Source organism: Malurus melanocephalus, unplaced genomic scaffold (assembly GCF_030028575.1).
Source record: "Malurus melanocephalus ecotype Western Australia unplaced genomic scaffold, MMel_1.1 scaffold_10, whole genome shotgun sequence".
NCBI lineage: Eukaryota > Metazoa > Chordata > Aves > Passeriformes > Maluridae > Malurus > Malurus melanocephalus.
This window is the reverse complement of record NW_026623242.1, coordinates 1,549,607-1,574,770: the sequence shown is the minus strand read 5'-3', so window position 1 is coordinate 1,574,770 and position 25,164 is coordinate 1,549,607. Positions and strand designations below refer to the sequence as shown.

The 25,164-nt window shown below is 38.4% G+C and overlaps 1 protein-coding gene across 1 annotated transcript in view; it reads right to left on the bottom strand.

Annotated features, from left to right (window-relative positions):
- Positions 1-25,164, bottom strand: part of MSRB3 (methionine sulfoxide reductase B3) — an 84,167-nt gene that overhangs the window by 24,293 nt on the left and 34,710 nt on the right. The window contains exons 3-5 of the mRNA XM_057378139.1: positions 24,588-24,696; positions 22,698-22,775; positions 13,825-13,853 (exon numbers count right to left, since the gene is read on the bottom strand). Coding sequence (XP_057234122.1) covers positions 13,825-13,853; positions 22,698-22,775; positions 24,588-24,696 — 216 coding nt within the window. The remainder of the gene's footprint in view (positions 1-13,824; positions 13,854-22,697; positions 22,776-24,587; positions 24,697-25,164) is intronic.

The window sequence follows — 25,164 nt, the reverse complement described above, 5'->3', positions numbered from 1 at the left end:
AACTATTTTTCTTAGTTTTTTTTCTTCATTAATCTTTATTATATAATTTAAATATTTGTATAGGCCAMAGTAAGTATCAGTTTGTTTCCTGAGAGGTAACATTCTTCACTCTCGCTTTGAATGTTTTTTAATACCTGCTATCACTGCTGTAACTCTCTAATTCCCCATCATTCATTAGTTTTAAAACAGACCTGCACAAATAAACCATAGCATTGAACTAATGAGATATGGGTGGTAAGTTTCTGTAAATACAGCCTGAATTAAAGATAGAATGTCTGCATAATTTAGATTATCTTATCTTTTACATTGCAGCGAAGATGACACTGCCTGCCCTTCATCTATTAATCTTCATTAATTCAACGAACACTCTGCCTTATTCTTTCAGCTTCTTTAACAGAATACCTTTATGTTATTAAATGTGAACACAGTCCCATCCAAATGTTAAAGCAGAACTGCAGGGTGTAATACATTTGATTACTTAGGTATTTTAATATTATTGCCCATCTCTGTTTGTGTGAGGTTAAACTCTGGCACTAGACAAGACAGTGAAATTTATGAAAATTTAAAAGACATGCAGGAACTATTGGCAGAGGAATGAAAGCATTGTTAGTGCTTGTACAAATTATGAGAAACTCACTAAAGCTCAGTCATTTTGTGGATAAGTAGAAACATTCTCAGAGGCAAAGTCTGAGAGGAAATCYCATGAGTTTCTGCTTCTAAAGTTTCCCAATAACCCTTTTCACTGTGGGAAGGAGGGTAGAGGGCGCAGGGATGGACAGAGTCTCTGCATGGTCCACTTCTAGATCATGTTAAAGCCCTGAGTATTTGGATGAAGGTCTGTGTCCTCACTCCCACCCAAATACAGTCAAATTACCTTGCCACTCTATGTGTCACASTAACAGGCACCCAAGTAAGTGACAACATAGGTCTCAAACTTGGACTTGTGTATAGTCTTCACAGGAGGTGGGGAGGTGGTCAGGTACCCTCTCCCTCCTCCCAGAAATGGAGCACAGGAGGCAGCATGTCCCACCAGGATGTCTAACTGGTGTATTACGCATCCTGGCCAGAGTACATCCTTTGGGAAAAGACTTTCCTGGTGTGAGAAAGCAAGGGCGACACAAAAACTTAYGTTAATGTATCATTAAATAAATTACTTGTACAGAGACGAGAGCAAAGGAGTTAAGGTTACAGTTCTGCTATGTATGTTTCTTTGCTTTTTTAGCTTACTTTTTGTATGGTCTATACAGTGATGCCTAGAACCAAAGGAGTGAAAGCAGCTGCTGGCACAGATTTCAGCATCATGCTGATCTTCAACAGCAAAATGCTGCTTTATTTAATCATACTGCCACAACAATAGATATAGATGCAGCTACGCCTGAGATATATTGTCATTGYGGGGCCAGGGAAAAGTCACACATGCAGACAGTAAAGAAAATAAAACATTTTTAGAAGAGAGCTCCTGTAATTYTCCTCTCTAGCAAAACCAGTTAACAGGGTAAGCGATGACCAACATAAATTCAGTTTGCCACAGTCTAACACTAATACTAACTCATGACCCAAAGTACAGCTCTGACAGTAGTCTTTCAATCAGGGTTTTCTTACTATACTTGAAATCAGGGAGTGCTTTCATTTCAGAGAAACACTGTAAATTCCTCCCTTGCCTTTGAAAGTTGTTTCAAGAACCTAATGCTCTCAACACAGTACTTTATGCAGCAGATTTTTTACTCATAAGCACTTTTTTTTTTGCTATTCTCCAACCTAAGTATGTCTTAATCAGTTTCCAGATATTCTATTGGTGCTGAGAGTTGACATTTCAAATCCCACTCCTCTGTGAGTCAATATTCCTGGGACTCCATTTAAATCCCTTATAGTGTGTGTGACAGGGGAAAAAAATTGTTGACTGAAGGGGAGATAATAGTGTGCAAGTGAGTATACAAGTACATGAGCACTTTCAAAATCCATAAATCTTAGGGTAAATATTTTTTAAGTGAGAATATAAACACGAGAAATCTATTCTCATGACCATCTCCTTGAAAATTAAGATGCAGAAACAGAATACTTCTGGTTTTAAATATTACTGTTTTAAAAATACACTCTTCTGTTTTCTTTTCTACATTTATTGTGTCAGCCTTCCTTAACTTGGTTAAAGCAGTTAGCAAAATAAAAGACTTTGACTTTCCTAAAGTTTCTCAATAGTGACTTAAAATCAACAAAATATCTTCCTACTAAGCCTTTCAAAAATTTCACATGCTTTCTGAAACATGCCAAAGACCAGTTTAATATTTGGGCATGATTGAAGCTAAATTGAATATAATACAACATATTTTTATTCACTTTTATTACCCTTAGGCCATCTCTCTTTGAGTTACATACTTGTCTTCCTGCATGTGAACAGATGAGCGGTGGTAAATCATCAATTTGCAAAACATATTTTATCACCTTTTTCACATCGGAAAATTCTCACTCATAATTCAAGAAAATGTGATAAAAATGCAGCAATTTTCTGGGGTAGCTGTTGCTGGAGACACATAAGTAGATTTGGGGTTGTTTAGGAAAGGTAAGATAAAAAAAAGGAAATGAAAACGCATACAAGGAGAAACAGAACTAAAATAATCACAGCTAAACTTATCTTTCCCATAAATACACTCCACACAAGCTCTGTGTACAAGAGCTTTACTGAAACCCAGCAGAATAACTTGGGAGCAGTTGTATAGTTCTCTTAAATTTGATTTTTTTTCCACCACACCTCCACAGTATTAGCCACAGAAAATTACTTGGGGATCACATCCTCTCATCCCCAACTCTCAGCACATCCATTCCAGTGATAATCTGTTACAACTCTGTAAAAACTGTCAAAGTTATGTGCCTAACTCTAAAATTGATGGGCACTCAAAAGGGTGATTCAGTGTACCCTGAGACAGACTTCTCCAGCAGAAGGGATGAACTCATCTGAGGATGCTTATCTCTTCCAACTGACTCAAGATCAAGCTCAGAGGGCTATGTTACAGTTAGTTAAGATGATCCCATTCTCCCGATATGGCAATAGCTTGTGTAAAATATCCCTCTAAATGGAATGCTACTATTTCTCCACAGACACACAGGGATTGTGTGAAAGCCAGTCACAGACATAACCTGAAAGGGCTATTGTGGACATAATGAAAGCACCTCCATTGCTACAGCAAGTAAAGAAAAGAAAAATTAGTGCTCAATTAATGCTTCAGTTTTATTCACAACTGTCAAATGCTGTGAATATTGATTCAGTGATCTTGATAGGCAGTGTTGGGAGAGGAGCATACAATCTTAAAATTGTTCAGACACCTGGACCATGGCTGATGACAAGGTTGGGACCACTTTGTAAATAACAATAGGTGGGCAAGACAATTACAGACAAAACAACAGAGAATGGTAATTCTACCCCCAGTGTAAAGCAAGGTTGCTAACACTCATGATCCAATTACATAGGGATACAATACTTTCAGAAATGCTTCCAGCCTTTGTAACTGAATTTACTGTTGTCTGGCATTAGACCTGATTGTGATGCCCTTACTCACATAAAACTCAGTGCAAATTGTGTCTTACTTAAACTGGCAGCATTAGACCTCATCGGTGTTTTGATTTAGGACTTAATCCAAAGCAGATGGCTCCTCACATGTACAGTGGCACTTGCAGTGGAATGACACAAACTTGTCTACCATTACATCCTAAAGGCTGTGGTTGCCACTAAATTAAGTCAACAAAAGACAAGTTAATGTTCTTTGCTTCATACTCAGATCAATACTGTAAAGACTGTGATGGTGATCTCTGAACATTCCAGTTTGATTAAAAGCAGCTTGCATTTTTCCCTTTACTTTTAGTACTACAAAATCTGAAATCMGTTTTGGTAAGAGACAAAAATGTGAAATAGCAAAAGCTGACAGATCTTTCATATGGTTTCTTAATGGTCATAAATTTACAGCACTACATCAATGAAAGAAAAACATTAAATATTTTAATTTTTATTGAAACTTCTGTCATTGATAATTATCATGCAGATAGTTTGCACAGTCTATTTTTTTTCAAATAACAGATTTATTCCAGTTTCAACTAATACTGTATGAGATCATTCTCATCATCTTGTACAAACAAGATGTTAAGTTTTTTTTCTCTAACAAATCCAGAGGGAAGAGATAAAAATAACTAGCGTCTCCTTCTTACTCAAATTCACAACCACATAAACCATGCTAATCAAAATAGAAAATGTGCTATATTGGACAACATGCATGCATCCACAAAAGACACTGTGCTTAATGAGACATTGCCTAAAACCAAAACAGGAAAATGAACTTTATGGTGGTGAGAAAATAATGAGAACAAGAATGGACATAATGACCATAACCATCCTGTCCTGCTCAATTCAACAAGGCACACTGGCAAAAAACACCCCCATAGTCTTCTGCCCGGTGTGTGGCTGCAGCCTGTCACATMAACAAGCTGTTGAAGTCCAAGAGCCATATGACACATAGTGTATGTGGGTTCCAGCAGGACACCCACTGAATGCTATGGTCTGTCCCAGAGGCTGGCAGTGTGGTGCTTGTCCCAACGGCTTTACACAGCTCTAGATTTCCTTTGAGCTCAGATCTGGTCACAGTAGTGCCAAACATCTCCAGATTGTCACAACTGAAATGATGTTATTGCTGTCTTAAGTTGTCCTTATTGAAGCTGCAGACTCCTCCCAGAGTGGGAAGGGAATCCAGGGTGGGTGAAGGAAAGCAACCTAAGGAATTCTCCCTCAGCCAAACCCAGGGAGGTGTGTTAGGTTAGGTTACATTTGGTTATGTTTGGTTTGATTTGGTTTTACTGTGAAACTGGAAAGCTGACATGAAGAAGCTGCTAGATTCTGGGGATGAAAAAGTGGGACCACTCCTCAGCTGAGAAGCCACGTTTTTCATCATGTTCCTCTGATTTAATAGGACATCACATGAACAGAAGAACTTCCCTCCTCCACAAGAAAACAAGTAGGAATTTGTAGTAGCTCTGGATTTTAGTATCTCAGAGAGCACTAACCTTGCAACCTTGCACTCTGCTCTTTTCTGCTTTGACCTTGTCTGTTGTCAAGAAGGCAGAATAAAAAAGTGCTATGAGGAACAAGGGATGCCTTTTCATAGGACAACTGATGTAGTGGTCTACCCAAAGAAGAGTTTAGGAACTACTAAGTCAGCATTTGATTTCCCAGCATAGACTTAGTCACTGCTCAAATGAAGATAGGGCTCCAACCCAACCTCCTCAGTTTGTTTTTTTCCAGCCAAATAAAAGATSAAAATTTTTATTAGTCACCACCAAAGAGAACATGAAGAATTTTCAGTGGGAGTGAATGAATGAAAAAGGAGTGAAAGTACTTAGAACTTCTTATAAACATTTCTGAAGGATGCAGTGGAGACTCCACATGCACATTCAGAATAAGCAAGGAATTTATAAGCATATTCAGGAGACATAGCTTAAAAAGAGTACTTTTTAAGGAGGAAAAAAACAATTTGTCTTGAGAATGCATTGGATTGTACTAAATATAGTCAAAATTAGCAAACACACTATCAGGATATCTTCAGTATTTCTGTTTCATCTCTTTTTCCCGTCAAAATCAGTAGTATTTCCACCATAATGGAAAGCACCATAGAACTGATCCATGACAAGTCTTCAACATCTTCCACTCTCAGGGCCTGCAGAAGCAATCAGACTGCTCAGAATCTTGAAAGATTCAAAGTGATTTAATGAACTGGCCTTGATCAGAACATTCAGAACATTTACAGCCTCCAGGACCCACTACGTCAAGTATCATTCACGTTTGCAAATATGTGGGGTAATTTTCAGAAATTAATGCATGCATGAATGATCCTATGATAAACAGGTTGAAACTACTTCCCATTTCACTGATCGGAATATTAGTCTTCAAGAGCTTTTGGAAGTTTCACATTCTGTAAGTATTTTCTGTCCTACATGCCTCAGTCCTCAGATCTATTTCCATGCCATTTAAACTCTACTATTATATACTGGATTTTAACAAACAAATTCAGGCCTTTATSTATAGCTGCAGTCATGCATTCAGCTGCAGAAATCCCACAGTTCAATTAGGGGAGAAATTCTGAACCTGGGAAGATCACTTTCAGACCACTGTATTTCTTCTGCAGAGAACTGAGATTCTGCTTTGCGRTGTCACTGGTGGTACAGGCTGAGTGAAATACTCTGAATTCAGTTGAACACATACACCATGCTGCCTCTTCTATTGCTTTCCAGATATTCTTTCTAAAAGAGCTTCAGTCTAAAAGGAGACAGTTTGCAAAGGCCACCCATGATGCAATTTATGGTGGATCTATGTGGTGATCTTAACTGAGAAAGTGTTTCCACTGCTCTAGGTCTTGGACATGCTCAATAGCACAGGACAGCTCTTCCCCTGAAAATCCCTACAAAGTAAACAAACTAGACAGACAATGTGCAGGAGCAAAAAGGCATAGGGAAAAGGTACTTTGCCCAGGGCACGGAGCTGTCAGATATGCAGGAAKATGATACAGGATCAGCAGATGCCCATACCACACTAAAAATAGAAAMCACCATCTACTTTATGGCCAAACCTGTACATCCCAGCTACCTATATACATCCAACTAAATGGCAGTCGTTTCTTTGCCAAAAGACAGTTAAGATGTGCAATGTTCTTGTTTCCTACCAAATTTTAGTTTCCTGGCACTATGAAGTGAGCTAAACAATGTCCTGTGTTGCTGTCCTTCAAAACCTCTGCAGAAGAATGTACATGATGCACAACGCCTTAATACTCCCCTTACAAATGAATTATAGTTCAGCTTTCAAATTATAAAGCAGTAATTTCATGTTTTAAATGAATTGAGTACTAATAAAGCAAGGTAGCAATACATCTTGACTTGAGCCATACATGGTGTAGGTAGGTTGCATTAGAGCTATATAACCATCTCGATGAGCCAYGGCTGGGACCACAAACCTCCCTGCTTGTCCATTCTTGTAGCTTCTCTTGCATGTACTCCATTTTTTGGCTGATTCAACAGGACTATGGCAAAGTTAGTTGTCACAGTTAGTCTGAAATAGGATTAGTTTGACTGAATGAATTGTCATTTAAAGGGACCTGGATAACTCTTTATGAAGTTTGCTATGTAGGATGATTCAACAGTGTCACAAACAATCTTCTGTTTTGTTCATTGAACAAGACTGCAATGCTAGCAGCTCTTGAAAAGTAATTAGGTAGATTTGTTCAGTAAAAAACGCATTATTATTTATAAAATTCAGCCATCCAGAACAGTAAAGATGTTATAGTGTTCAGTGCTGCTAACTGGAAAGGGCAATTTGCTGACTAACAATAAACTAAATCCATAATAGATCAAACCTATCTATATTAAGATGAATAAAAAATCCTCAGCCAATCTACTTTACAATTTTTAATGCAACTCAGTACCACAGTTTCCAATTTCATGCAATAAAAGCATGATTTATATATTAGTCACGTCTTCTCAGACTACTTTGCCAAACTGTTTCTTAAAGACAGCCTTTTTTAGCTATTTATAATGAGAAAAAAAAGAAAATACTGTCTTCATCAGTTAGAAAGAAGGGCAAAAAATTCTCCTAAATAAGTCTGATGAATTTACTTATGTTAATAATAATAAAATGGAAAACCTAAGTATAAATATTTTCATTACAGGACCAATTTAAACGCATTGCAAAATCCTTCTCAGCAAGATCCTCACAGCAAAGCAAGAAAGAAGCAGCAATGACTATTAAAGTATACATATGACAAAACCACAGAAAATTGTTTTTGCCCTTGTTGATATTATATTCCTGGCTCCATGAGCAAGGCCCTTCAACACACAGTTTTTACCACATCCCGACAAGCAGTGCTTCATGCCAGAGTGGCACTGTGAGCCTGTGTGCAACTGCACAAAGGCAGAGCATCTTTAAGTAGCCCTATTAATGAGTACACAGAGGAGAGAGGAATATATTGCCAAAAAACCTCAGAAAAAAATGGAAATCATGCTAACTATTCACATAGAAAGATTCAAGGCTGTTGCTCTCCATTATTAGATTCACAGATATAGCTTATAGAGGTGATTGGGCTTCCTATTAAAACACTTTGAGAACTGACAATCATGCCAATGATAGCAAGGAATAGCACAGCTTAGATATAAATAAGATGAACAGAGGAAGTGAGAAGAAAAGACTGCAACTGCAACTGCAAAGCCACTATTAGAATTTGGGAAGTTACATATTTGGAGTCCTCCAGTACCTGACTGCCTTCTTTAAAAATTCTAATAAAGGAAGATTTGCCTGCATGCTTACAACATTTTTAATCTGTCCTTCAYGGTGTAAAACAGTGTTCTATATGTTGAAATAATGTGACTCACTATTGCCAAGCTTTACAAGTGACACAAAAACAGGCGATAATCAGTTGCCACACATCAGCACAATTCCCTGGGATGTACCAGTGAGACATCCCAGTCATCTAATGCTCCAAGTCACACCACAGCATGGCCCTGAAACATTCATCAGGTTCAGCTTGTGTGTGACACTAAATGCTCATCTTGCTGCTGAACAAATGTAACAGGCCATGCTCTCCAGCCCTTGCATTCCCAACAACCTGCATGAAGAGTTGTTAATGCCAAGAACAAWATAGCACTGATGAGTAACAACAGGATAATCTGAGCTGCTGTTCTGCTTTTGCAGTAACTGTCTCCTACCATCTCTGTGTGCCAGCTTATGCACCTCTTCAAGTATCCACCTGCTGGTGGTGGCCAGAAAGAAGGAAATAATTCCTCATAGTTGAAAGAGAAACTGAAGAGGTCCATGTGCCTCTTCCAGAAAGCTCTGGAGCTTCCCTGTTCTTCAGTATCTCAGTTTATTTTACCACTTTTCCCTATTACAGGTTCTGCAAGAGATCTTTTAATACTTTTAAATCAAATACTCCAATTGTAGAGTGACTGGTGAACTTGTCAACATGATTTTGTTAAGAACACCAAATGTCACTTCTCTTTCCTGCTCCTGAAACTACTTAGCCTTCCAAAGAAATTAAGAACTGCTCTAACACAACCRGGGTGAAGAAGCTGCCATCAATAAAATTTAGGAACTGATTTCCTAATCTATATTTAGATAGATTTATTTAAAGATTTATTTTCGATAGATTTTATTTAAAGTTTGATCAATGGATGCACTAARTACCTTGCTTCTTCATTGACGTAAGGTTTCAGGCAAGTTACATTTCTTTTGCGCTACCCTGGTAGCAAAGGTCAGTAGAAGTTACTCACTTTCAAAATGCCTTTTGGTATTCATTTCTCTCTTAGTTGGGCAGAGTTCCTCATGCTCTTAATTGTTGTACTGATGACTCAAACAATGAGACTGATGACAGGCTAGGGGAAACCAGGCCTGATATGGAGAGTTTGRAAAGCCTATTGTTGAACATCTGGAAATGTAGCCTGGAGGAATTTGTGAAAGGAAAACATCTGATCACCCCCAACCTTGTAATTTTCTTCATCTGTTCTCTGACACCTGCACTGAATCATGTAGCCTTGCAAATTAGTACATTGTAGGGGCCACATTAAAAGAAAGATACCAGTAAATACAAGAGATGAGAAAGGAAAGGGTGGGAACCTTAATGGGGATCTAGGGGTGGCAGCATTGTGCAGTGCTGAAGACATGGGGATACACTCATTCTGGTGGAAAATGCARTGTGCAGAGAAGAGAAATGACCTTCAGAGTCACTGGCTGGCACTTTGAGTCCAGACAAGGCAGGTGAAGGAAATTCTAGGAACTGTTGGGGGCCCCTTGCCTTTATATTTGACTGCTGGGGCAGCAGGAATCCAATAAAAGCTCATGTGTAGCTGTCCCTCAAGACAGCCTTTCGCTGCAACGGCAACTATTATAGCTCAATTCCTGATTCTAATTGGAATGTTTCCAAAGTAATGACACAGAGACATAAAATCACATAGATTATCTCTATATTTCACTTGATTTGTAGAAGAAGGGAGACAGAAGAACAGATTTTGGACATACATCTCTTTCTCTGAGAGAAGTGGGAAGCTGGCAGAGCAGATGATGGGCACAGCTGAAGGCACCTGGTGTCATTGGGCACTCCTCTTTCTTCAGTGCACAGATATGTTTCTACATAATGGTGCTTTCCCGACTGCCCCTTTTGCACCCTGCGCTCTCTGACTTTCTACATTCCATGATCTGAGTGACAGATATACAACACAGAGATATACAACAGTTTCTTTTTAACATGGAACAAAACTGAATGGCTTTGTCCTTCATGATTTCACTGCAAACACTATCACTTGATTATCATGTCTCACCTCCACAGTGACATGCAGGATACAGCAAATATTACAGGAGATGCCCCAAGAGAACTCCAGTCTTCCCAGTAGGCAGTTCACCATTACCATTCCCTAGTGACTAGGGGACATGCTGAGACAGTTGTTTGCATTTTCTATTCTTATTTTTGCCATTACTAATGTGGGATTCAAAGTGTTCGGCAACAGATTTTGAGACCTACAAATGCTTCCTATTATGGAGCAGAACCCTGAAGACCTATTTTACTCTAAATTAAAAAGGAAAATATCTATTTATCATTCATCAAATGAATTCCATTAATTACTCCAATATAATTATTGCATTCTTAAATTCCACATTTTTCTAACCAAGCATACAGCATAATAAGCATTTTAGACACTAACAAAATCCTGACAATTAGAACAAAATTGTTTCACCTGAGATTTCTTCGTGGTTTACTCTGTTCCCTAACAAATTGTGAGGAAAAAAAAACCTACAACCTTTTTTTGCTTTCAAGTACTTTGCAAGAAAAAAATCTATTTTAAGTACTAGTAAAATTCATCATATTATGACAGGAAAGCAAAATTGTTTCATTTGTAAGTTCTTCTAACAGCGTGAGACTAACCCCATGGTCACTGAGACAGAAATTCTGCCAGCGAGACTTATAAAGAATCAGCAGAGCAAGAGAGGTTTCTCAGATGGAACTGTTAGTCATGATATGAAGAATGCGTGTCCCCTACAGATGTTCTAGCTATTTGTATGATAAATCCTGACCATCACTGTAGGAATTTTGCAGGCTTCTTTTAAGTTAATGTTAAAGTTCAAATTAATCTTCTTTTGACAATGTTTGCCTAATATTTCAGTGTTGAACAACATTTGCAGGGCTGCATTTGCAGTGAGCCTACTGGGTACTTTAAAAGTTTATTTCTGACTTTGTACTTGCTTCAGAAAGACTCCTTTTAATTTTTCAATGCTTCACAAATATTTCTAGGAAAGACAAGTATAATAAGCATTGATAAATGTTTATTAAGGGCACATCTAGACTTGCAAGTTAACTGGAATTAACACTGGGGTTAATTTAGAGCAAGCAATAGAACAGCTCCCTTGGAAAAAATATGTATTCTATAATAAAATTACCTCATTCTCATGTTCAAAACTTGAACCACTTTGAGTAACATAAGATAAATGAGAACAAAGCATGTTTGTTCCAGTTTCCAGGATCATTTACTTTACTTAGGAATGACAGTCTAGGGAATTCAAATTGAAATGAGGGATGTGAAAACACCTTCGGGTGTTTCCAAGAAACCTGAGGTTGCACAAATACAGACTCAAATGCCAGCACCTTTTTTGAACCAACACTACATTGATGCTCTTCAAAGGCCTGTGTAATACAGGACGTGGTGCTACATAGGGCACTGCACCCCCTATACGAGAGAAGCCTTTTTTCAGAAGGATGCCATCACCAACGAATCCTTCTGCTCCCTGCCTACACTATCCTGTTCACTCAGAAGCAGCAGGTCTGGGCTCATTGTCTGGTTTGGAAAGTGATAGCAAATTCTTTGATGGGGAAACAAAACCAGTGATATTTTATTTGGGTAGTAGATGTTGAGTTGATGCTGACAGTATCTCCACTTCTTCTCTGCTCATATATATTGGGAACAAAAGAGTTCTGAGTCCTGGCGCCATCTGATTGCCATGAACAGCTTCTTGGTCGAAGAACTGAGTGCTCTCCCTGTAAAGGGAAGGCTGCTGTACTTCTCACAGAGATAAGGGGGTTTTCAGCCTTGGTGTTGCTTGGTTTTAACATCTGCCCTTGGCTGTTTTCTGAAACCTATGCCAAAACTGAGGTGTTAAACCTCAGTAATTCTCAGTTCCAAGTACAGCATTCAGGGCAAAGATTAATATGGAACCAAGAGCCCCATGCAAAAAGGCCTGGTGACACATTCTGAGCAGGCACTCACCACAGCTGCAGTAGTCCCAAACTTTTACCGCTACCCTGGGCTCTCTAGGAAAACCCATGCCCCTGCCCTCAGTGCCAAGGGGAGCAGAAGGCAGAATAGTGCACCTAAGAGGAGAACTGCTTTAAAATTMTTAAATTAGAATACTATTTGTAGCTTAAGCTACCAAGCAAATTGAAGCTCTGCAGAAAGCATTTTCCCCTCAATAGAAAAGCAGACACGTGACATTCTGCCCTCACCATAGTTTTGGTGACTGCACTAAAATAAAGGGGGTAATGGCAGACAGTGTGCAGAGCTATCCCCCCTGCAACCCCTCCATGTTTTGTCAAGATAGAATAATCAGTCTTACCATGGAGTTTATTCAAGCCTTTAAAGCAAGTAACCTCAAACTCACAGACTAAAATCGTAATAGAAGCAAGATGACACACGTATACAAGATGTAGGCATTGGCTATTTAAATGCTTCCTGCTGTAGATTTCACTCCCATATAGTTCCAAAGATAAAATCTAATGTGGAAAGAAAAAGCAACATAATGCCTCATATTTCAAACTCAAATCATGATGTAACTGGAATAAAAGGAAATGTGCTATTCCATAAACACCCTGATTAATATATATTGTAAAAATCATAACATTATAAGCAATTATAATCACTACATTAGGCAAACCATATAGAAGATAACATTGGCCTAAACCCAAAATTGCCATAATAATATCAGGTTTCCTGTTTAAAACAGACTTTTTCATCTTAATAAAAAATGTATTTTGAATTACCTTTTCAGGCAATGGACATTTCAGCTAGCTTCAGGACAACAGCCTATTCTTAATTTATTATTGTTTAACTCTGAGGAACACCCAGGAATAGTTAACTGAAGTAACAGTCTTAGGATATCTGGTTTTTTCCTCCAGCCTCACCCCTGTTTGCTGCCCTGTGTTTTTTGTCTTGTTATATACACATTAACCTGTTAGACTGACCTTCATTCCCTCCCAATCTGTACAACACATTACAATTMTTTAAAAAGACAACTTGAGAGAGACTGCCTTTTGGTAATCCTCCTCAACTGAGCTCTACAGACTGGTCTGGCATGCACTGTGTACATGCATCTGTCATGAAAATTTGATGACAAATCATCTGTTTCCTGACAGATAGGCTGCACTGACTTCAAATTCTCATGAAATGTTTTTGTCCACTAAGAAGAAAAACATTCTCATCTGTAGCAGTGATCATTCTCAAACTTCAATCCTCCATTTGCTTTAGTCTGTATTATCATTTATTTGTATTATAATTTTTCTGGATCAATTAAAGTCTGTTGCAAGATACATCTTCCTGATCATCTTTTGGGAAAATGTAAAGAGACCGGAACTAATGAAAGGAATGAAAGCAAATGTTTCACAGTAACAATGCTGTTTTCAGAGGGTGAGAAATGAAGATCCTTTTTAAGACTGACCTACCCCAGTTTGTTTAAAACTAAACTGAACTTGAACTGATAAACTACTCTTTTGAGATTAACCTGAATAGTGTACACTCAGTAAAACATTGTAAATCTAAACATACCTGAATTGGAGTCAAACTTTGTTTCTGACCTGTAAAAGAAAATAAAAAGATCGTAAGTTACAAGAACTGCTTTATGCCATAAAAGCCATTTGTCAGACTGATTCCCCCAGCAAATACCATCTTTAATAAGACTGTTTAACTCAGTACATTAACATTCAATGCATTCAAAGGCATTTGAACCAAGTAATAACTACTACCTTTAATATTTTACTGTTTTCTACACTGTAGAGTTACAAAGATGGTATTTTAAAAGACAAATCACAAAATGAATTAAGCAAATAAAATATAAATTTAAACCACTATTAAATTACACACAGTGAATCATAACATATGATTGTTTGTATGAAATAAATAGTTTTCTTTCATTTTGGAAAAGTCATTAAGAGGATTTAATTTATTCATGAATGTTTCCAATCTATTTTTGAAGCAGATACTGTTTCATTAATGTCATATGTATTGTATCCAATGATCTGTACTTAATTGTACAACATCCTAGGAGGTTTTTGTTTGTGTGTGTCTTCAATTTACTCATTCTGCACATAGGAGTAAGTGGTTTGATTTTCTTAAAAGTGGAAAGTGGGGGTGGGAGAGAGGGAGAGAGGAAGGGAGGCAGACCTAAATTTTAACTTGTTTTAAAGTCTTTGCAAAAAGACAATGATGTGTGCATTATGCACCATTAGCTTTGGTCGTGCACTGCAGATTTTTCTCTCTTTAACAAGTAATGTTTTCTTCTAAGGGCTTAGCACTTAGCAAATGAACCCTATAACCTGTATATTTAATAAAAGGAAGAAAAAATTAGCCCTTGTGGGAACATCATGTTTCAGATATCAGTTAATAATACTTGTAAATGTAGAAGCCTTTGAAGATCTCAATTCAACTGTGGGAAAACTTAAGTTGGGTAATTACTCAAGATGCTGCTGATGTGCTGTCAAGCAGAATTAACCCTATGACTAGGCCTATCTACACAATCTGCTACAAGACAGCATTGTCTATATTGAGCTCTCAAACCAATTAACAGGCATGTTCCAATCAGATTTATATCGCCCACTAACAATCAGTTGTACACATGGTCATGGCTGTCACAGCAGGACACAAGGTCTGACCAGCAGGAGACCTGTTAAAGCATGTTACGTTGGCAGCAAAGTGCATTTCCCCAGAAATTCTAAGGAGGAAGTACAATGTTGGATTCTTTTACATTGCATCAAGGAAGGGATGTATTTTGGGAAGTTACAGTCCTTTTTTCAGAAACAAATGACTGAAGCTCAAAAACTAATTGCAGATTTATTTTCAACTTTTATTTTATAAGCTTGTACGTGCTGTTACACGTACTCTACTACATTTTTCTATAACTGGCATAGTAATTCTACAGCAAATACCTATGCTACAGCTAACAAATATAAAATCAATCGCAGTTAAAAAAATTAACAAGTTCACACTATTAAAGTCATCAGAAAGGAAACAACACTCTTCTCCCATCCTACTCATTCTGCCCCTTCCTCCAGCACTCACAATATTTTATGTCTTATATATAACTCTTAGGAGATGAAAAGATGAAAAGGAAAAGACATATCATCATAATTAATATTTTTAAGTACCACCAAAAGTACTGAACAAAGCAAGCATGTTGCTGACATGCCTTCACAAATATCAGCACCAGTAACTGCCCGGGGCACCAGCCAATGCTCAGTTTGGCAGTGTAATTCAATTGGTATTTACACCCAGCAGGATGAAGTCCCCACCCTGTGAAAAGCAGTAACCTGGGGGAAATTCCACAGAGTTACAAGTAAAGCCACGTAGTGTTTTATTTACAATATTCTCCTCAAGCTGCTCTGTATCTGCCTACACTATTCTCTCTTGCTCATCACTGTGTCAGCAACACCTCACTACCTACATAGTCAGACACAATGAACAAATCTTRCCCTCAGCATCTGTTTATCTGCATGATCAACTTCTCATTGCCTAAATTCTAGATATTTGCTATTAGTTGGTCAAACAGTGCTTTCGCTTGTCAGCCTGAATGGCTTGTTCTGGACATATGCACTGCAACTTGTGGCATCAACAGACTGGCCCAGGGGCCAAGGTGGCAGAGAGTGCATGGGGAGGAGGGTCATAAGGGTCACTGGGCACTATAATGAGTACCAAAGCTCCAAACAGTCATAAATTACTGGACAACACATCAGAAAACTGATATGGGGGTGATAAATGAATAGAACTTTGGCTGGCAACAGTAGAATAACTATGAAAGAAAACACAACATGGGAGGTAGTACTAAGAGCCATGAAGAGCAGGAGGGTCACCTATGTTATGGTCATTACCTCCCCTTAGGTAAACAACGTAAAATTTAGGATACAGTATTACAGAAACTATTAGAGATCTTTGTAAGGCAGAGAAAAAATGGAGGAAAATAATGATGCCTCTTTTGCATTGTAAATAAGCAACAAGTGGCAGATGTGAGAAACACTCTGAAAGAACACAATCACCTTGACTACTGGAAGGAATGATAAAGGTTACAGCAATTTTAATGGAAGCAGCACCTTTCCCCTCTTCCAGTATTTGTATCTGCTTCTCAACAACACATTAGACAAAAGTATCAGAAACTAATTGCACACAGGTGTTAAAAACGCGCAACTAAAATACGGCCATTAAATAGGATAAAATTAAATACTGAAAGTACATACCAAAGGGATTTTTGCTACACACATGAATATTCACTCTGAATCCTGTAGACATTTAAAACTACATTAACTAGAAGGAAAAAAACCTCCTCAGTACATTGTTATCATAGTACATACTCTGATATTCAACCTAAGCATCCTACCAGACAAAATGAACCTTACAGTGCCAGTGCCCTGACTGCACAAATCATCTTTTATCATTTATCACAACAAGAAGGGAACACCCCTACACTCCCCACCCTCCCCCCCACAATGAACAGATGATAGTTTTCTGCATATTTTCTCTAACTCTGTCTCACAATAATATTCTGAAAGTCAGGTAATCATTCATAAATATATTTGGAAAGGAGTCTATATGCATAAAGGGAACAACAGGGTATTTATGAAGTGCATTTCATTTCCAACTTCAATAAGGCTCAAATACACACAACACATGGCAATACAAAGGTCACGCAGGCTCAGCTATCAACACACCATATTGCAAGGAAATAGTGAGCTGCTGGAAAGGTTTAGCTAAGCACAAGATGCTGCAATACTTTTAAAGATCCCAGGAATAACTAAGTTAAACAAAAACAATAGAATATATTACGGTCTTTTTATCTGTACTGCAAAGAGGTGCAGGGTTTCAACCTGTTTCTTCTTAAAGACATTATATACCAGATCTTCAGACTGTCAGGTACTGAGAAAGAGAGAGAAATGGAGTAATGATAATCACCACATGTTCCYATGTCTGAATTTTAAACTACTGCCCTCCTAAGTATGACCGGACTGCAGTTGTTCAGTGCCACATATTACAGTGTGAACAACACACTACAGCTCAAGTTAATGCAGATCTGCTATTTGACAGGGAAGCAGCCCTTTGGCAAGGACTGAGAAGAAAGAGGACTTCCTCCAGAAACTGCTGTTAAGTTACAACTGCTTTTCTTTTACATTTCATGATGAAGTATTTAATGGGTTTATATAGGTTTTGTTGAGGGAACATGGGGAACAGCCTTTGGAAGCCCCACAACTCTTTCAGATAGTACTCTGCCATTCTGATCCTTGCATTTTAAAATGGAAGGAGTCATGCATTCCGCTTGGCTTTCTTAGGCCTTTGCATCAGCAGTTAATACCAGGATGTTCCTTTGTGAAGTTTGGCTTCAAAGATGCTAAACACAGCATTGGTAGCAGCAGACGCTCAAAATATTACTTCTCTCTGAAAAGGATTTCAATGGAATAAAGATCTGTTACAGTCAAAAAGATCATTTCTGTTCTGCACACTGATGAAAGCCAAATTCAAAAGGAGTATTTTGACATCAGAAAATTATTTAGGTTGGACAATGTCTTTAAGATCATCAAGTCCAACCATGAACCCAGCATTACCAAATCCATCACTAAATCATATTTGTAAGTGTCACATCTCCATGTCYYTTAAATACCCCCAGTGATGGTGAAGAGTTGTCTCTGGGTGATTTCTGTCCAGTTTATTTTAATGTGAGAGCTATAAACAGATAAATATAGAAATCCAGACCTTCTGTAATCACAATCCATAACAATCCACCCTATCTGGTTTTTATCTGAGGTACATACATACAAATAATAAAACATAAAGTAGGTTAAAACCAGCTGAAAATTATTTCTTCCAAGCAGAGTTACTGATGAACAGTCAATACAAAGCAGTGTAAATTTCAAAAAAGGAAATAATGTATCAGATTTATAAGATTATAAATAATCCATTGTACTTTTACACTGAAAACAGCAATGAAATTCATACTAGAATCAGTATCTATACAAGGATAGCAGAACCAGAATCTATACAAGGAACATCTGTACTCGGAACTGGTGAGGCTGCACCTCCTGTTCAGTTTTGGGCCACTCACAAGAAAGACCTTGAGGTGCTGGAGTGTGTCAAGAGAAAGGTAAGGAGACTGGTGAAGGATGTGGAGCACAAGAACAAGGCTCAGGGAAGACCCTATCACTCTCTACAACTACCTGAAAGAAGGGCATAGCCAGGTGGGTGTTGAGCTCTTCTCCCAAGTAACAAGCAACAGAATGTGAAGAAATGGCTTCAAGTTGTACCAGAGGAAATTAAGATTGGACATTAATAAAATTTCTTCATAGAAAGCATTGTCAAGCACTGGAACAGACTGCCCAGGGAAGTAGTTGGGTCACCATCCCTGAATGTATTCAAAAGACATGTAGATGTGGCACTTAGAAACATGGTTTAGTGGTGGGCTTGGCAATGATGGATTAACAATTGGACTCAATGACCTTAAAAGTCTTTTCCAACATAAACAATTCATTGATTCCTACACTGGTGAGAACCAACTTACTTCAAACAAATSTTATTCAGTAGAATTTGCTGGGTTTGACGGTATTTTAAGAAAGCTAAGAGTCAGACAGGACAGATGAAGTTGCTCAAGTAGTTCTGTTAGATCTTAATAGAGAAACCACATCAATGATGTCATATGGGCTCTCCTAGCCAGATAAGCAGTGCTGATTTTTCATTTGGCTTKCTTAAAGGATATGAAGATCAATAAGAAAGTTTAAAGACCATTAATTAAGCACTCAACACTGGGGCAAGGAAATTCCTTGTTCAGTCTCATCTGGTGACTGAAATCCTTCCTTGTCTTATGAAGGCAAGAATGGTACAATGTTAATAGTACAATTATATTGCCCAGTCACTCTTTCATTTTCTCTTGATTTGATGTCTGAGACATGTTGAGAAGACCCGACAWAGCTCAACAAAAATCAAATGAAAACATAACATGGATAAGGCTGTCGCTATGTCTGCTAGTACACGTTCAGAAGAGCCAACACCATTACCAAGAATTCCTTCCAGGAAGCAATAAAGGCAGCAGTGGGTGATTTATGAAGACTTGGTAATTTAGTCTTTGGCCCTAAAAATTGGAAACTGACAAAAAAATAATATTTCTTTTTTTAAAAGGAAATCATTCTCTCAGGCTTCCCAATTCCCATCTATTCCACATCTTTCTCACAGTCCTGCATATGGTAAAGGACATGGCCATGGTTTTATTACGCATGGAATAGATTCTCCCCTATGGCAGTAGCACACATTGTGGATTTCACTCATTCCATTCCTCCTCTTTCTGTGGCTTGGACAGAATGGTATTTTTGCATAATGCATAAGAAAATCCCTTGAAAAATTAAAGTAGCACAACCTTGCAAATAAACTAGGCCCTTAGAAAACACTTAGGATTCAGGTAGCATAGGTGGCTCTCTGTGAACTGATACAGAAAAAACCCACAATCTTGCCATGGAAACAGTCCAGCCATGATAAATGTGGCTGATAAAAAATTAACACAAGAAGATATGGCTGACAAGTATGAGGACTTTGACTTACTAGTTTTCTTTCAGATGCGTGTTTTGCATAGAGACATGCTCCAGCTATACCAGGTGAGGTCCAGTGCAGAGAAAGCTGTGAAAAAACACCTTAGAGAAAGGTAGGGGCAGCAAGGTTCCTTCTCTTAGCATAAGCCTACAGCAAGACTGGAGTAAGTATAACACAAAACTGCATAAGGCTTGGCTTGTAGAAGAGGAGGTCCTTGAGATTAGTTTATTGTCTCTCTCATTTATTGCTTTCTTTAAGCAGCTGTACTTGAGACGTAGGAGATTGTCTGGTATGAAAGTTCAGAGATGAACTAGTAAGATGCAATAACATGACTATGGATTTTATGTGTGAGGCACCTTTGATTGTGGAAAAAGTTAAAGCATGTCCTCCATAAAGCTTGGGAGGTTTCTCATAACACAAGTACAAGTAGGTAGATGAAGAGATGTGAAATTCCTAATTGTTTCTTTCATCTTTCCTATGATAGAGACAAAGTTCTGTTTTAAAGACTTACCAAAAAACAGGTCTTTCATCTGGAGTGTAAAATTCATGTGTTCCCTGACCTTATGTGTCACATGGTAATGAAACAACATAAATCAGAAATGTTAAAAGTTGAAGTTTGTTAATATTACTGCTGAAGCTCCAGTCTCTTTCCTAGTTAAACTGACAGGTCCATAGCCCAAACATATATATTTACAGATTACAGTGACATGAAGACAAAAAAATTAATGGCCATCCAATGAGAAACAAAAGTAAACGCAAGTTTCAGTTGACTATCTGGAAATTACAAATCAAAAAACACTAAAAAAAATCCCATGGACTACAAAAACTACTTGCATTTTAAATGGGGCAATGGACTTTCTTTGCATTGTAGTCCCATTTTACTCTTAAGAAAATACTTCCATGATTTACACTCTGTGGAGAAAATGTAGTAAATAGCATACATTTTGCATTCTCTTATTTATGTTTCCTTCTCACTTTTTTTTTATCTGTCTGGGCTGAATCAGTGACCAAGATTCAGAAATCTATCTTCCCTAGTTGAGGTAGACATTATATACCGGTATTTTGAGGTCAATAAACAAAAGAATATGGAGTCCTTCTGCATTTTTCCCACTGTTGCCAGGCACKTCAGAAAAACTGGTTGAATTTGATGTAGGCCAGAGGTGACAAGAGCTCACAAGGCAACACAAAGACTTTGGGGAGATATTGAGTTAAGGTTAGTCCAGTCTCAGGACACACACAGTCAGTCAGGTGTTTTCTTCAGGTGCCCACTGGCCTGGGAATTATTAAAATGAAAAAACAACTTCCCTCTTTCCCTGACTCCTCCCATAAAATCCATGGGGGTCTCAAAGAGAATCTGAAAAYAGAGACATTTCCATATAGCTCATTTCACATAGAGAAATCCAACTCATTAACTCAAGACCATGCCCAAGCATACTGTGCACCTGAGATACTCACAGACAAGTCTCATATTGCAGTTCTTTCCCATCCTAAAACCATTGTGAATGCAACTGAAAACTAGCTCACATTCATTTATGTGCACTACTGCTGTCCAAAACTCACCCCACAAAAAACACCCTACTCTTTCTCCGTCAGATGACAGAAACCAGTCTTGAAGGTAGAAGGTGAAATCCTGACTCTGTTGTATTCATTTGCTAAATATGAATTGACTTCAACAGAGCCAGGATTCTCCCCCAAAAGATTTAGCTATAGTAAGCAATGGAATGTCTAAGTCGCAGAGTAGAAAAACAGGTTATGGAGACTTTAGATCCCCACTGCACCCTCAAGCCAAGGACCAYAGTAACACATGACATGAGACTATTGTCTCGGCTGTGTCTATAACCATCAGATTTTCAACCCAAAAATTTCACATTATTACTCAGTTTCTGCAGGTAATCCTTCTAGCAGAGGAATAAGACATTACAGAGATGAGGTGCTGCTTTCTACAGACAGTCTCTTGAGGACAACTATCACTACCACATCTGGTGATTTTAGAGCTACATCAATTGCRTTTTCCTTTAACCTATTACTGCCACAATGTTCTATCCTATTAGTGCTATCCTGACCATCCTGCTTCATGCTCTTGTAAAGGTACCTCTTCAAGTGAGAGAGTCTCAGTCAGTGTGAACTGAGGAGGGAAAAAAGCAAGAAAAAACTTAAATTCTTCATCAGAATGAACACAAGCAGTCAGAAATAAGAAAAACCACATAAACAACAACTGAACCTGTGCAGAACAAGGCAGTGATCAAGAGAATTCAATCAGCACTGCTTCTAGAATCAAATTTAGGGCCCAAATTCACACAGTATTTCTAAAGAGAGTCTTTAAACTAGCTCTCCATATGTGCTAATTGGGATGGATGGAAATTCAGTAAGTAATGCAATTTTCTTCAGTTCTGTTTTCTTAACTGCTTGAATTCTAAAAAACAAGCATCTACTTTTTTCTCCATCATCAACTAAAATGGTGTAAGTAAAATTCAGCATTGCCACCCAGTATCTCTTAAAGCTGTAAATAATGCTAACAGTCAAACCTCAGTATCTATTGGCATAGTGAAAGACTGTTACAATTTCTTGGCATAGTTGCATATAGAAAAAAAATTAAATTACTAATTCTTTTTTTCCTGTCATATTTCCTCTTTTACCTGAATGTTATCTTCCTCTCTTATTTATTTATCTTAATTTTTTTATCTTTACTATAAAGCTAATTTTACTACAGCATTATTTACACTGCTTCATACATCCCTTAAAAGGTTGAATGACTTCACCATTCTGTGACTCTGTGAAAAGACCTTATACAATTATGTATGAAATATATAGAAGATTACCAATAGCCTAAGAGACAGAAATTCCAAAACTMTGTTTAACATACTCACTTGAATAAAGGAGTTCCACAAACAACACATTTGTATATTCCTTGAGCTTTATGGTGWGTGTACTCCCCCTCAAAGGCACTGGGAAAACAACAACACTACATTTTAAAATACAATAAAGGGGGGGTTTAAATTATTAAAGTAGCTAAGTCTTTAGAAAAATGTTATAGAAGAACTCCACGATTTCAAAGTTGGCAGTTGTTTTTTATTAAAGGTAGGAAATAAAGCAGGCATGGGAAAAGGGGAATGTCCTCTTTAGTGTGCCTCGGATGTTACGCATCATGCTAAGGGAAGTGAATTGTCCCGCAGTTCAAAGRCCATAACAACAACAAAAACAAAAAGGGGTAAAACTGGAGTCTTTCAATATTTGGCAAGTGAAATGTCAAGTTTTTGTAAACACAGACTGTTTGGCATGTAACTTAACCTGCCGCACTCGCTGTGTCCATGCCTGGCCGTGTGCAGGGCTCGGCAGCTGCACTGGAGCAAGGTGTGAGGCCGCCGAGCGCTGCAGAGCTGTGGTGCTGGGTCAGGCCAACACCGGCTGCCCAGGCGGCAGAGACATTGTAGCTGAAAATGAAATAATTGGTCCACGTTTTCAAGCTGTGCGTGCCTTATATTTTCAGTTGAAAAGCAATATTCCAGCTTTAAGGGAATATTTTTCTAAGTTAACAATCTAAAAGGCTAGGAGGTCATTCACCTAATACGAATCAGCTGTGCTAGCCCAACAAAAAGCCTATGTGCTCAGCAGCTTGTTTTTATTATCCTTTCACCCTTTTTATGAGGTCCAATTTTTTTTTATAAACAGGATTTTTAAGAATGACCTAATCTCCGATTGTTTGTGTGCATTAAATCATGTTGTTGGTCCTGTACACAAGAGTGAAGGGCCGTGGGGAAGGCAAGACAGGTCTCCTGGCAGAGGCCACCATCCCCCTGCCCTGCCAGGGCTGCGGCAGGACAGAGAAGGCTGGGACAGACAGGGGGACCGTGCCCATCAGCTTCTCTTGCACACTCAGCCACCAAATTCAGTGCTCTCAGGAAAAGTTTTGCCTATTAATCAGGACCCCACGTGCAGCAGGGAGCCCTTTCAGCTCATGAATGAAAACAAGCAGTTACATCATTAGTACATTTGGAGGAGAGGTAAAGCCAGGGCCTTTAGCCAAGCTTAGTGGTATAAATTAGACAACAAAAAATGGCTGGGCCTTGGCAAYTTACCTTTGGCTGGAATCAGCTGACAGAGAGACTTTATTCACTAAAAACAATCTTGGAAGCCAGTCCGTTTTCTTTTTCCCTCCAGGACTTGAGGCTGGCTTCCAGCGACTAAAGCCATGTGAGGGCAGTTATTGAAAATTTTTGACATTCCAACCACAAATGAGCCAATAAATACCTTCTCCACATGTGCTTCAAAAAGAAATTGGAGTGGGGTGGAAAAGAACTAAATTATGCTACCTTCTTTCTGCAGCCAAAACGTCTATACTTACAATGGCCACCTTCAAAACTCCAGCCTCCTGGCACGGGGCCATTTCCCTCGTGGTTCTGCTTACTGTGCTGTCTTCCAAAAAATGTGTACCTAAACTACTATTACTTCCACACGTTTTGTAGTAAACTAAAAACAGACTCTAAACATGTGCCTGGTGACTTTATAAGGCATGCAGTGTTCATTAAAAGAAAAAGTCACACAAGACCCTTGGCCCTGGCCCCCCTGTTGCAGATGCTTGTCTTTGCAGTAGTGTTAATTTGTAGGGGTTAGTAAACAAGTGCAGAAATCCTGGGAGAAAAAAAAATCAACCAACAAAACCTGGTAGGGAAGGTGAGGAAACAGCAGCAAGAGGAGGGATAGAAAAGAAAGATGCCTGTCTGTGTTTTGAGGTCTGTGTTTCCTTCATCTTGCCTTACCTTTCAGTCCCCTTCTCCTGAGTGACATGGTACTGCAAGGGTGTCAGCCGCTTCCTCAGCTCCTCCTGGGAAAAGACCACCTTACAGTCCTTTTTATCCCTACATGACCCTGCAAAAGGAGAGGATATGGGAGAAGGAGCCTTTTTAGCTTAAATCCTGAATAATTGCTTTGGCAGACAGCCACAGCATAGCTTCTGCATTCACTTGTCAATGACCAGACCGGTCCCTAATGCACAAAGAATGGCTCAGCTCAACTGCAGCTGATTATTTCTTCAAACCCAAGTTTGAAAAAGCATTTTTATAGAGAGCCAGGTGATTCCACTGGAGCAGTGACAACGTGCTACAGCCAAAGCCCTTTGGTGTGTTATACACTAAACTGTGGTGTACACAACCATTCACAAGAAAGCACCATTTTTCTGACCATTAAAAAAAAATCTGCAAAAATCCCAACTACTGAAACATTCTTTACAAGACATCTATATTGGAGACTTACGGTAATGGGCATATGATGTTGAGCCACAACATCTAGCTATTTCAGTACCATTTAAAGTAGCTGAAAAACATTCAGAATTACAGT